General features: G+C 45.9%; 1 protein-coding gene across 29 annotated transcripts in view; it reads right to left on the bottom strand.

Annotated features, from left to right (window-relative positions):
• The window catches only part of NPHP4 (nephrocystin 4), a 128,837-nt gene that overhangs the window by 73,307 nt on the left and 41,388 nt on the right, over window positions 1–14,142 (bottom strand). For all 29 annotated transcript variants that reach the window (XR_011436569.1, XM_023635897.2, XM_023635898.2 and 26 more), the window contains one exon: window positions 933–1,115. Coding sequence is in view for 28 of the 29 variants with exons in the window: in XM_023635897.2 (XP_023491665.2) it covers window positions 933–1,115 (183 nt within the window). In the remaining variant the exon portion in view is untranslated. The remainder of the gene's footprint in view (window positions 1–932; window positions 1,116–14,142) is intronic.

The raw sequence follows: 14,142 nt of genomic DNA, 5'->3' as shown, positions 1-14,142 counted from the left end.
CAATCAGCTGTTCCCTTATTCAGGTCCCCAAAGCAGTCTCTGAATCATAAATAACAACACTGAAAATAAGGTTTGTCGCTGGAGTCAGCACACAGGTGACATTCTGAAGTGACAGGTATAGTCCCCTTACCTAAGAAAAATGGGACAATTGAGTCCTAAAAGGTTCCTATTTGCACTGCTGACAAAGGCTGGGCATTTTTCAGGGATGGAAGCAGAAGAACCAAATGATGTACCAGACAGAAACCCCGCCCCGACACATTAGTGTCAGGAAGGACTGTCACATGGTGTCAGGGGCACCCTGGGTCATGATTACCCATTCTGCAAGCCCACCAAGGGGCCAGGGGAGGCCAGGGAATGAGACCCTCACACACACTTCAACTCGCCCTGCCCCACTTTTATACACTGGGGTGCAGAGAAAGCTTCATTTCAAAAGTGGAAATCCTGCTGTAATCCCACCCTCTGTACACAGCTGGAGAGAGCCGAGGTCCAGCGGGCGTGAGTGACAAGTCGCAAAGACGAGCCAGGGCTTGACACCGACCACCTGGCTCCCACTACAGCACTCGTCCCACACAGGCCCATCCTCCAATGCACCAAACATTTCAAAGGCCCTTTTTAAAAAGACTCGTACAGCACAGAAGTCGATCTTGTTGCAAAGTGTGTACAAATAAGAGTCACAGGCCCAGCAGGTCACCCCAAGAGACTGACATGTGAACGGGGATGCTGTGAGACCCAAGATGAAAACTGGCCTCAGGGAGGCCACAGCCAACTGTGACTCAGCAATGACACAATTTTTAAGGGCATATTCATGACAGGAAAAAACTCTGCTCATGAAACATCTGCAAACATTTGTCAACTTCTGGTTTTGAAAATATATGAACTTGCTAGAAGCTCACAGGAAAAGAATCATACTTACGAAGTGTCTAAGAATTTACCTCTTCGGAGCTCATGCTGGCTGGGGGTACCTTATAGACCAGGCGGTGCGAGGGGTTGGGCTGGATCCCACCCTGTAGGGGTAACGTCACCCTCCCAGAGCTGGCTTCCAGGACGGGGTTCCAAATAGCCCAGCGAACCAGGTGCATACATGCCAAGCTGGACAAAGAGGTGAGGGAAGCTGCCTGGAAGGGAAACAAAGCACATCGGTGCATGAGTTATCCGAACACCCGCCTGGGTCAGGAACATCACGGTGCTTTCAGGTAAACTTGAACTAGAGAGCAGTGTATAAGGCAGGGGATCACCCGTTCCATTTTACCAAAGCAGGAATGGAGGCAGGAGCAGGACACAACACCACATGGGTGGCACAGAGTGCCAGGAGGCCAGCCTCCCATCCTGAGACCCCACCCTCCTAACTAAGACCCCTCCCACCCCGAGTCTCCTTTGCGGCTTCCCTCCTAAAGACCAACGCCGTCTTCATGGCTCCTGATCCCATAAGGATCTCTCTGCAGGTTTGTAAACACTCAGCACCCTGACAACATCTACCTGAATCCATCAGGAAAACACCAGGACCCACCCTTCGTGTTAGTGATAAGAAACTGTGTGAAACAGCAGAGAATATGGGCAGATATTCAATTTAGGGTTATTAGCACAGTTTCTGCAGCAGTTTCAGCTCGTAATGGGGTAATTTATCCATGTGACTTTATGTGCAACTGTGAAACCACTGGGGTCGAGTTTACGTGCTGCTCCTTTTTCACCTTCGCTGTCACTGGCCAAACGAAAGGAATGAGGACACTAAGGACACCCTAGGATCAGCATCCACACTGCAAGGTCATTTCACAAATATGGTTTCAGGGCTGGACACAGCAGCGTTTTAAAGGAACCCTTCCATCCTTCATTCAAAAAGCAGTAAGAATGAAGCCCAACTCCAGGCCTCGGTTGGGTACCAAGACGCCACTCAGCTGGGCTCTGGGACTGGGACTGGACCCTTGAGAAGGCAACTCAGAGACACCGGCTCTGACGGAGGCCCCGACTGGCAGGCTCTACCGCCGTAACAGCAGCACCCCAGGAAGGCCAGTTCTCAAGCCACAGAATCCAGGGGGCACTTGGTGACACCAGGTCAGACTGGGTACCTGGGAAGAGCATTTCCCACCCCCAGAGTTCAGCTGCACTACCCAGAGTCAGACTGGAATGGGCCAGACTCAGGGGCAGCAGCCGTGCCCCTCGCCCCAAGATCCCTAGCCTTGCGGCAATGTGGGAAGAGGTGTAGGCAGTCACATGGAATGTGAGCAGGGTCTTCTTGTCCTAAGATCTCTTCATGGGTAAGAGAGAGCCATCTGCACATCTCTGTTATAAGGAAAACAAATGAACCAGGTGGCTCCTCACTGTCTCCGGGCAGCTGAGGGAGCCAAGGGCCCTCCACCTCTCTTGACCACCAGCCAAGTGCACTAACCCAGGCAGCCCTGGCCATAGGGAGGGTGGACAGCCTGCAAGGAGGGGCCTCACACTCCTGAGAGGAACAGAAGCCCTGGCCCTGCCCATGGTGGTGAAGAGCAGCTTCCCCAAAGAGAGGGGAGGCCAGGGGAACCGTGGACTCGCGATGCATCAGGAGCCACTGAGGAGGTATGGTTCCCGCGGTGTGGCTGGGGCTCCCGCGGACCCTGCTTATTTGGCTGGACCCACTGAGCTGCTGTGCCATTGTCACGGCCATGACTTGACTGCACTTGGGTCCAAGGCAAGTCTCCACACATGCACATAAAAGGACTCTGGCTGGACTCCGGCGCAGACGGCAGGATGGTGGACGGGGTTAAACCACAGCCGAGTATACGCGTGAGCGGTGCCCAACAAGAAAAGAAAGTGTGTGCATTTCATCCAAGTCAGTCTTCCCAGCCTGTTTCCTGCCGGAGGATATCCCCTCCTGTTACAACCTCTATATCCACGCGGGCATATAAAACACCCAGAATCAGTGTCTGGTTTTGAATTAATCTCTCTTTCCCGAGGCCCCATCGTAACTGGACCTCAAACAACCAGCTTCAGCTGGGCCTGGTCCGATCCTTTCCTGGAACCAAATTTTAGATCACAGGTTCGGCTCCTGCCACATTCTGCCAGGTCACGGGGATGAGCAGGGATTCAGGGCCCTGACAACTCAGTGAGGAAAAACCCACATCTTGGAAGGACTAAGGACGAGCAAAGAAGCCTCAGCGTGCGACTCTGTGCCACTTTCCACATCCGTCAAAGCGAAGACGACGTCTGCCTTTTCCCACCCGGCTCACTGGGTGACGGTGTAAAATGCTGCTGAGCAACTACAGTATATCAACAAAAAGACGATTAAAATCCATCACTTTTTAGAAATAAAATTATTATAAATGTATTAGGAAAACTGGCCACTAAAAACACTATAAGGATTCAATAATATCTAGAATACTTTTGTAAATAGTCGTCGTCTAGAAAACCCAGAAGTTTATTACAGGACCAAAATATGTATCCAAGTTTTCATACTGTTTGTGCAAGTCCTTCTGGTTTAATTTTTTAAATTAGGTGATTCCGATACCTAATTTTCCACTTTCACAGTTCCTTTTGGTTTTTTCGTTCTCAATCAATACAGCTATCTCCCCTGTGAAGTACCTGTCAGTCACACAAATATCTGTTTTCCCTCACTTTTGTTTCTAACAGCTCTAACAAGAGACGGTTAGTGGCTTATTGATCACTCCTGCGCAAAGACTTCAGTGGGACTATTAGCGCCTGGTGGCAATCCAATTGCCATTTATTAGCGTGCACTCTCTCCCAACCAGCCAGGGTGACACCTGCAGGTGATAACCTCCCTAACCCCCCCACCCGACTCTAAGGGGAAGGTCAGGTGCAGGGAGCATGCGCACAGAGCAACGGTAACTATGTAACAGTCACCCAGCCGGAGCTCCTCCTACCAGTGAACTAGCGCTGAGCCCAGATCTGTTACTTTATAACGTCCTTTCCTGCCAAACCGGCTTTGAGTTGACGCAAACTGAAAAGAAAAAAAACAAAATACACTGAATTTATCCCATTTAGACTTTCAATTATAATAGCAAGTAATATACAAAAAGCCAAAGGAATACACCTGGACTACGAGCGAGGTTTGTCGTGGAACAGAAGCGCCACACTGTCATTCATCAGGCAAAGCGCAAACAGATGACATGTGACCCAGGGGGATGCACAATCCACGTCCCTGTGGTGGGCGGGATGGTGGCCCCAAAAGGACATGCCCACACCCGAACCCCTGGACTCTGTGACTGTGATCTCATTTAGAAAAGGTGCCATGCAGATGTTATTAAGTATCATGAAATGAGGAGATCTAGATTATCCAGCTGGGCCTGAAATCCAAGGACAAGTATCCTTACAAGAGCAGGACAGCGGCCAGCCCCGTGGCCTAGTGGTTCAGTTCAGCACACTCTCTTTCAGCAGCTCAGGTGCGGGAACCACTTTGGTTCCTAGGCGCAGACCGACACCACTCGTCGGTGGCCAAGCTGTGGCACAGCTCACATACAAAATAGAGGAAGACTGGCAACAGATGTCAGCTCGGGGCAAATCTTCCTCAGCAAAAAGAAAAAAACAGCAGGACAGAGAGAGATTTGAGACACAGGGAGACACGCAGAGGGAGGGCCATGTGATGATGGAGGCAGAGGTTAGAGCAACGCAGGCAACAGCCAAGGAACGCCGGCAGCCAGGAAATGCCAGAAGAGACAGGAAGGACCCTCCCCTAGAGCCCCCCGGAGGGAGCGCAGCCCTGCCCACACCTCAGTTTTGGCCCCGCAGAACTGATTTTGGATCTGTGGCCTCCAGAACTACGAGAGAATAAATGTCTGTCATTTTAAGACACGTAGTTTGTGGCAATTTGTTCTGGAGTCACCTCGACTTCTGTCCTCAGACCAACTCAAAAGTCACTTAGAATTAGAAGCAGGTAAAAACTTCATGTTATTTCATGAGGCTGATTTTCTTTGAATTTTCAGTGAGATCTTCTCCTCCCGCCCGGAGCCCCATGCCAGCCGCCAGAGCCCCCTCCACACCGACTCTGGGTAGTGAGCCCCAAGGCCCAGGGGTAGAGTGGCCCCTACAGGGAGGTCCTCTGCCCCTGAAGCCGCCAGCAGAGACAGAGCTGGGCCCCAGGCACAGACCCTCGATGGGGCGAGCACACTGGGGCACTCAGCTGAACGCAAAGGGAAAAAAAGACAACCTGTTGTCTTGAAACGACTCCAAATGTCCCCAGTATGACTCAAATCACAGAGGAAGGAAGAGGCTCAAGAAAGAGAGAGGGAGAGAGACTGAGGAACTATATTACAGATGAAGGAGGGAGCAGGGGGCACAAGGAGGAGGCAGCCCGGGGCCCTGGCTGGACACAGGCATGTCCCACATTCAGATGGTGCAGGCATGTGTGACCCTAACCTCGGCTTGACTGCTGACCATGAGAGGCTGCAAGCACATGCGGCGGGTGGGCCAAGGCCCAACCAGGTGGCACAGACCAGGAACTTCCTCTGAACTCCTACAGAGGTGCACACACCCAAGATCATTCATCTCAGCATCATCTACAGCTGGGAGATAGTGAGAACTACCTAAATATCCAACCACAGGAAATCGGGTGAGTAAACTGTGGGACATGACGGAGTGCCCCCGGCTGGAGAAAGGGGTGAGGAAGCGCTCCGGAGACTTCCAGATACGACCACCAGCGTGTACTGGTAACACGAGAAAAAGCAAAATGCAAAAATGCACACACATAGTCGATACCCCCTGTGTATTAAAGGGAATTAAGAAAACACACACCTGTTAAAATTCACAAAAAGCGACACAGGGAGGATGGACCAGGAGCAAGAGTGCTGGCTCCCCCCAAGGGCTGGGTCTGTGGAAGGAACACAGTGTGGGACGCTTTTCTCAGATCACCTTTCGGTAGAATTTTGACTTTTAAAAGCATATTAGTGTTCTATATATTAAACAAATAAATTTAAATCAATAAGGATGGGGAAGAGAAATAAGCACAAAACCGAAAGCCGACAGCAACAAGAGGCGCCAGCGTAGCTCAAACGAGTGAGGCGACCACGCTGAGGGGCAGAGCCTGGAGACAGGAAACGCTGCCTGACGGCTGCCCTCGGTCCTGGCTGCTAACGGACCCTGGACTCTTTCCAGTAGGTTTGGTTTTTGTAGCCGCGTGAACGAAGCAATTCTAACATTATTTTAGATGCTTCCTAGGACTGAGCACATGAGCAGCTGTGCTGATGGTGCTGGCATGCAGCCAAGGGTCTCTGTGGAGGGCGGGCGTGGAGAGCCCTGTGGGCCGACTGGGACTGAAGGATCAGCGAGGACTCAATTCCTGAGCCGTGGATGTGTACATGGATGTGTGCTCACGTGCGTGTGTGTTTGTATTTAAGTATGTGCATGTATGTGTACCTATGTGTGTGCGTGCACGTGCATGTGTGTTTCCACATGGAAATTTGCCAGCTCTGTCCACTGAGAGGCCTCAGAAACAAGACACACCTAGTGCCCAGATCCAGACTCTAACACATTCCCCTTTAAAAAGCACCAGGGCTCATCAAAAACAAGGAAAGTCTGAGAAACTGTCACAGTCCAGAGAAGCCTTAGGAGACATGGGGACTAAATATAATGTGACATCCTGGATGGGGTCTTGGAACAGAGATGGACATTAGGTAAGGAAATTCAAATAAAGTCTGGACTTCAGTTAGTGATAATCTATCAATACTGGTTCATCAGTCATGACAAATGCACCATACTACCGATGTTAATAATAGGGAAAACTGGGTTGGGTATATAGGATCTCTCTGTACTATCTTCAGTTTTTCTGTAAATCTAAAATAAAAAGTTTATTTTGAAAAAGGCAGGGGTGGAAAACCATGGCTCCTCACAGGAACAGCTGATTCCAGAGCTGGAGCAGGGAAGATGCAAGATGAGCCTGGAGCATCTTGTTACGCCAGAGAGTAAGAAAAATGCTCAAAAAGCAAAACATGATGGAGGCTGTCACAGGACACAGCCTGAAGGAACTCTGGCCAAATCTGGGACAATCTGAGCACCAAAATAATTAGGGTGGTGATTTTTAAACTTATAGGACACAGCAAAAGTGGTACTAAGGGGGAAATTTATAGTTATAAATGCTTACATTAAAAAACAAGAAAGATTTCAAATCAACAACCTAATGTTACCACTTCAGAAACTAGAAAAAGGACAAACTAAACCCAAAGCTAGCAAATAATAAAGATTAAAGCAGAGATAAACAAGACAGAGAACAGAAAAAGAATAAAGAAAAATCAATGAAACTAAAAGTTGGTTCTTCAAAAAGATCAACAAAATTGATAAACCTTTAGCTAGAGAGACTAAGAAAATAAGTGAGAAAACTCAAATTACTAAAAAAAATGAAAGTGAGGACATTACTACCAATTCCACAGAAATAAAAAGGATTCTAAGAGCATACCATGAACAGCTGTATATCAACAAAGCGGACAACCTAGATGAAAAGGACAAACTCCCAGAAACACAAAACCTACCAACACTAAATCACAAAGAAATAGAAAATCTGATCAGATCTATGACTGGTAAGGAGATTGCATCAGTAACCAAAAATCTCCCAACAAAAAGAAAAACACTTGGAACTGATGGCTTCACTGGTAAATTCTACCAAACATTTAAAGAAGAACTAATACCAATCCTTCTCAAACTTTTCCCAAAAAATGAAGAGGAGGGAACACTTGCTAATTCGTTCTATGAGGCTAGCATAACCCTGATACCAAAGCCAGAAGAAGACACTATGAGAAAAGAAAACTACAGATCAGTATCCCTTATGAACATTGATGGAAAAATCCTCAACAAAATACAGTTACGTGCTGCATAACAACACTGTAGTCAACGATGGACCACATATACAACAGTGGCCCCATAAGATCAGCACCATAGAGCCTATGTGTACAGTAGGCTATACCATCTGGGTTTGTGTAAGGACACTCTAGGATGTTCGCACAACAACGAAATCACCTAACAGCGCATTTCTCAGACTGCATCCCTATCATAAAGTGACATACGACTGCACTAGGAAACAGAATTCAGCAATGTATTAAAAGGATTATACACCACGATCAAGAGGAATTTACTCATGGAATGTGAGGATGGTTCGACATACGAATCAATGTGATACACCACATCAACAGCATGAAGGGAAACCACAATCATCTCAACTGATGCAGAAAAAGCACTGACAAAATCCAACACCCTTTCATAACAAAAAACACTCAACGAACTAGGAAGAGAAGGAAACTACTTCAACAAAATAAAAGCCGTATTTGAAAAATCCACAGCAAATATTAAACTCAATGAAAGACTGAAAGCTTTTCCTCTCAGATAAGGAAGAAGGACGGACGCATGCTTTCACCACTTCTGTTCAACATAATATTGGAAGAATTAACTTAACCAAGGAAGTGAAAGACCTATACAATAAAAACTACAGACATTGCTGAAAGAAACTAACGAAGACACAAATAAATGGAAATACGTCCCATGTGCATGGATTGGAAGACTTAAGATTATTAAAATGTCAATATTACCCAAAGCGATCTACAGATCCAATGCAATTCCTATCAAAATCCCAACAACTTTTTTTCCAGAAATAGAAAAACCCATCCTAAAATTCATATGGAATCTCAACAGACCCCGAATAGTCAAAACAATCTTGAAAAAGAAAAAAACTGGAGGACTCATGCTTTCTGATTTCAAAACTTAATACAAAGCTACAGTAATCAAAACAGCATGGTATTGGGGCCAGCCCAGTGGCGTAGTGGTTAAGTTCACGCACTCTGCTTCAGCAGCTCTGGATTCACAGGTTCAGGGCCCAGGAGTGGACCTACATACTGCTCATCAACCACGCTATGGCAGCATCCCACATACAACATAGAGGAAGATTGGCATGGATGTTAGCTCAGTGACAATCTTCCTCGAGCAAAAAGAGAAAAATTGGCAACAGATGTTAGCTCAGGGCCAATCTTCCTCCCCCAAAAAATAAAAACCAACATGGTATTGTCATAAAGACAGACAAATAGACCAAAGGAATAAAATAGAAAGCCCAGAAATAAATCCTTGCATATATAGTCAAATGATGTTTATCAAGAGTGCCAAGACAATTCAATGGGGAAATGACAGTCTTTTCAACAAATGGTGCTGGGAAAACTGGATATCCACATGCAAAAGAAGTTGGACCCTTACCTATCACCATATACAAAAATTAACTCAAAATGGATCAAGGACCTAAATGTAAGGCTAAAACAATAAAACTCTTAGAAGAAAACATAGGACAAAAGCTTCATGACACTGGATTTGGTGATGAGTTCTTGGATATGACACCAAAGGGACAGGTAACAAAAGAAGAAATTGCACTTCATGAAAATTTTTAAGTTCTATGCATCAAAAGGTACTACCAACAGAATAAAATGGCAACTCACAAAATGGGAGAAAATATTTGCAAATCATATATCTGATAAAAGATTAATATTTAAAATATATAGAGAACTCCTAAAACTTGACAACAAAAAACAAAAAACTTGATTCAAAAACACACAAAGGACTTGAATAGGCATTTCTCCAAAGAAGACTGGAATGGCCAACAAGCACATGAAAAGATACTCAACATCACCAATCATTAGGGAAAGGCAAAACTACAATGAGACACCACCGCACACCCACTAGGATGGCTACAATCAAAAAAAAACAGAAAACAATGTTGGCGAGGATGTGGAGAAATTAGAAGCCTGGGCACTGTTGGGGGGAAAGTGAAATGGTACGGCCACTGTGGAAAACAGTACGGTGGTTCCTTAAAAAACTAAAAATAGAACTACCATATGATCCAGTAATTCTCCTTCTGGGTATACACCCAGAAGAATTGAAAGTACGGTCTCAAAGAGGTATTTGTGTACCCATGTTCACATCAGCATTATTCACAATGGCTAAGATATGGAAGCAACCCAAGTCCATCAATGGATGAATGGATAAGCAAAATGTGGTATATCCATACAATAGAATATTACTCAACCTTAAGAAGGAAGGAAATTCTCCAACACACTACAACATAGATAAACCTTGAGGACATTATTCTACGTGAAATAAGCCAGTCACCAAAGGACAAATACCACCTGATTCCACTTACATGAGGTACTTAAGAGTAGTCCAAATCATAAAGACAAAGTATACGGAGGTTGCCAGGGGCTGGGGGGAGGGGAGAATGGGGAGTTAGTGTTTAATAGGCACAGAGTTTCAGCTTTACAAGATGAAAAGAGTTATGGGGACGGATGGTGGTGATGATTGCACAAATATGTGAACATAACACCAGAGAACTGTACACTTAAAAATAAATGGTTAAGATGGTAAATTTTATGTTATATGTATTTTACCACAGGGAAAAAAACTCAGATTTTCTAAAAAGTCAGAATGCCACTGAATTGTGGCATATAAAATCATTTTAGGTTATGCGAATTTCTCAAGAAAAATTTTGTTTAAAAAAAGACAAACGAAAAAAACAATGTTAAAAAGTTGAGTGAGTCGATATCTTTCTTAAAACCACACAGGAAACCCAACATTCAGGACAAAATAGCAGATTCAGCACCAGGTTCTTCTTCAGGAACCTCCGAGTGTCAGTGGTTCCCTCCACCTCCGCAGACAGGCTGAGGCTCGGCGGCCGGCCTGCCCTGGGGAGACTCTGATGGCAAAGCCTCAAGGGGCCCAGGGGGAGACTGGCTGCATCATACACACGGCCGCATGGGGACTCGACGGGGCACACCTCTCCACCAGGGGACAAGTCAGGGTTTTGTGAAAGATCTCCCGAAAGCCCTCAAGACATCTGTACTTCCAAGTTCCAGGAAATTTAAATTTATATAATCTTCAGAATATATTAAGGCATGATACTTATGTTCCAAATATAAAATATTCAAAATACACAGCTCTGATGTGTCCTGGGCACCCAGACCAGCACCTCGTACATGGTAAACACTCAAATCTTTGTTATATGAACTTGTTTTGTTCAAAGAATACTAGCAAATACATAAATAATACATTAGTTAGTCTCTACCTCCTAGAGATTTGGAAGAGGGTCATTTTGCTACATGACTCCCCCCAAAAAAGGACTGTTTGGACCCCTGGCAGCCCCGTGGGGATCTGCACTTACTCTGACACTGGGTCCGCTTATTTTTACAGCTCTCTTCATCCCATGTCACTCTCTTACGTTCTAGAGAGTCCACTCTATCAACTTCATTCAATCAGCAAACATATATGGAGCCCACACTTGCACAGCTCACAGCATGTCAAACTGGCCAGCCAGTGTGGGTACACTGTCCGCAGGGACTCAAACTTCTAGAACGGAAGCTGTCTGGATGGGAAGACCTACTTCCTTTGGCTCTCCACAGCTACCCAAAGACAAACCACAAAGGCTCTGGCGGTTCCCGCTAACTAAAGATGCACGCATTTCACAACACGCTACAGACAAGGGTGTGTCTTCTCAAAACATTTTTTCTGGTTTGTTTTTAATGACTATGAAATACTCAGGGCCAAAACAATTCACTCCGACTCAGGAGACTGGGCATAAACTGGATACCCTGAGCCCAGATGCCTCTGCCATCCAGACAAACCACCTACAGAAGAGCTTCACAAAGGGCCTCAGGAGATGCAGGCTTTCAGCTCCCGCCAGACACAAGCAAAGCGACGCAATCGCTGGAGGCCTGGCCCATCTTGGTTCATCAAGCGTTAGGAATAAAGAAACGCAGATGTCAAGAATGCAGCAAGGCCATCTTGAGAACAGGTCACACGTCAAAGACGGCACTGCCGACAAAACACAGCGGCCGCCAAGCTCATGTAGGAAGACTTCATTCAGGAGTCATTTTCCAAAGAAAAGTACATTTTTTTGGCTTGTCTATTTCTGATTAAGTAAAGTACTTAAATGTACAACCCAGCTGACTAGACATTTGATTATACTGAGAAACTTATCGTAGTCTTCTGGGTGTGAAGATGCTATTGCAGGGGCGTCTCTAAGCCCCCATCTTTTGGAGATACACACTGAGCAACTCAAAGATGAAGTGACCTGACGTCTAGGATTTGCTCTAAAGTACTCGGGGAGGAATGGGGACAGGGGAGGAAGAGCCGAGACAAGACTGGCCATGAGTTGATAACTTCCAAGGCTGGTGATGGGTACTCCGGTTTCATCATACACTTCTCCCTACCTTTATATTTGAAATTTTCCATCATAAAAAGATTTTTAAAAAAAGAATGCACATGCCAAAGTGTTTGCAGTAATCAAAACAGATGCAATTATGACTGGAATTTGCTTCAAAATAAACCAAAATGGGTTTCGGGAGAGGGTATAGACAAAGATTGCCCACGAAGTTGATAACTGCTGAAGCTACATGGGGTGCATTTTACTATCTGGTCTGCTTTTGTTTATGCTTGAAATTTCCATCATATAAAGTTTTTTAAAGAGGAAAGAAAAAGGAGAAATAAATGTGCAGGCTGAATGCAACTGCTCCACAATGGACTGCAGAGGGAAGGAGGAGCATGCTGGGCGTGAGCTGCTCCCCCCAAGGCCATGCCCCGACCTTGCAGGAGGCCCTGTGGGTGGTGTCCCCACTGTCACACAGACACTCCTGGGGGAAGGAACAAGAGCCCACACTGGCACCGTCACCGTTGTTTTCTCCTCCATCATCTAAATCCACTCGTGATGCGAATGCTTGATTCAGGTTTCACCCAATGAATGCTTAACCCATTTCCATTGTTCCACACAGCAAGTAATTTGTGTGGAAAATCATTTCATCCACAGGAACATTTCCTTTCCAGATTACACTGAAGAAAGTACACTTGATGACAGGAAAATGGAATCCAATATTCCATGTTAAGATAAACTCCACATCAACAAGAAGTGATGTGCTCTTACACAGCCACATTCCAAAAGCTCCATGAAGCAGCAACGCATGTCGAAACACCTGCCACTGGGTGAGCATTTCGATGAAGAGTTAAAAAAGAAGAAGAAAGCGCCACGTAAGACATATCAGTTTCAGCACACAGACTATAATCGCAAGCAAATTATAATTAACTTTCTCGAGGGACATTATCTAAATGTAAATGAGGAATGGAGAGCGACTGGAGGCCCCACCAAGGCGCTAGGCCATGGTGCTGCTTCGCTGGCTCCCTCCACAACTCCCTCCTAACCACTGGACAAGAGCGCCACACATGCCACACCTGAGCCCACCAACTTCTCCCTCAGCATCACTTCCCAGCCCCAGACGTCCCTTTCCTCTTGGTGAAGGCCCATGCCCAAGCCCAGAGCGCCTGCCCACACAGCCAGGCGTATCACACACAGTTGCATTTTAGCTGAAATTTCTAGTAACAAATAAAGAAAAGCAGAGCTGGGGACAAGAGCTTCATTTAAATGACTGATTGTAGGGGCCGGCCCGGTGGCGCACTGGTTAAGTGCGCACGTTCCGCTTCTCAGCGGCCCCGGGTTCGCCAGTTCGGATCCTGGGTGCGAACATGGCACCACTTGGCAAAAGCCATACTGTGGTAGGCGTCCCACATATAAAGTAGAGGAAGATGGGCGTGGATGTTAGCTCAGGGCCAGTCTTCCTCAGCAAAAAGAGGAGGATTGGCAGTAGTTAGCTCAGGGCTAATCTTCCTCAAAAAAAATTAAAAAAACAAAAAAATAAATGACTCTGTGTTCAGCTATAGTCAGAATGACTGCCTCTAGATTTATTCTCCTAACTAGGACCCTGAATTACACAGACTCGAGGTCTGGACATCAGAGACGTCAGTTTACTGCTGAGTAGATCAGAAAATAAAATGCATCTATGCCCTGATACCCCATTCTCCTTCCCGCAGCTCACCCCAAGACTGTCCTACATCCTTCTGCTCTGGGTCAGCTGCACAGTAATGCTGGCAGACTGGGACACCACCAAGGGCATCTTGTTGGCGTTTTTAAAATTTTTAATTGACTTGTTAAATTGACATCTGCTTTTTCAAACAGAACACTGAACCTTAGGAATAGCAGACTTACAATGATGCAAACGATGTCTACACATTCTACTTCTTCCAAGTGAACCCTGCAAATTCTTACTCTTAGTTACAACACAGGCACATACAAAATTCACTGTAAGAAAATATTTATCACTCGTGTAGATTCAAGCTTTACTACACAAAATACATTAAAATGGCCTTATT

Source organism: Equus caballus, chromosome 2 (genome assembly GCF_041296265.1).
Source record: "Equus caballus isolate H_3958 breed thoroughbred chromosome 2, TB-T2T, whole genome shotgun sequence".
In the NCBI taxonomy this organism is placed as follows: Eukaryota; Metazoa; Chordata; class Mammalia; order Perissodactyla; family Equidae; genus Equus; species Equus caballus.
Note: the sequence above shows the minus strand (reverse complement) of the source record. Positions and strands in the feature narration are given on the sequence as shown.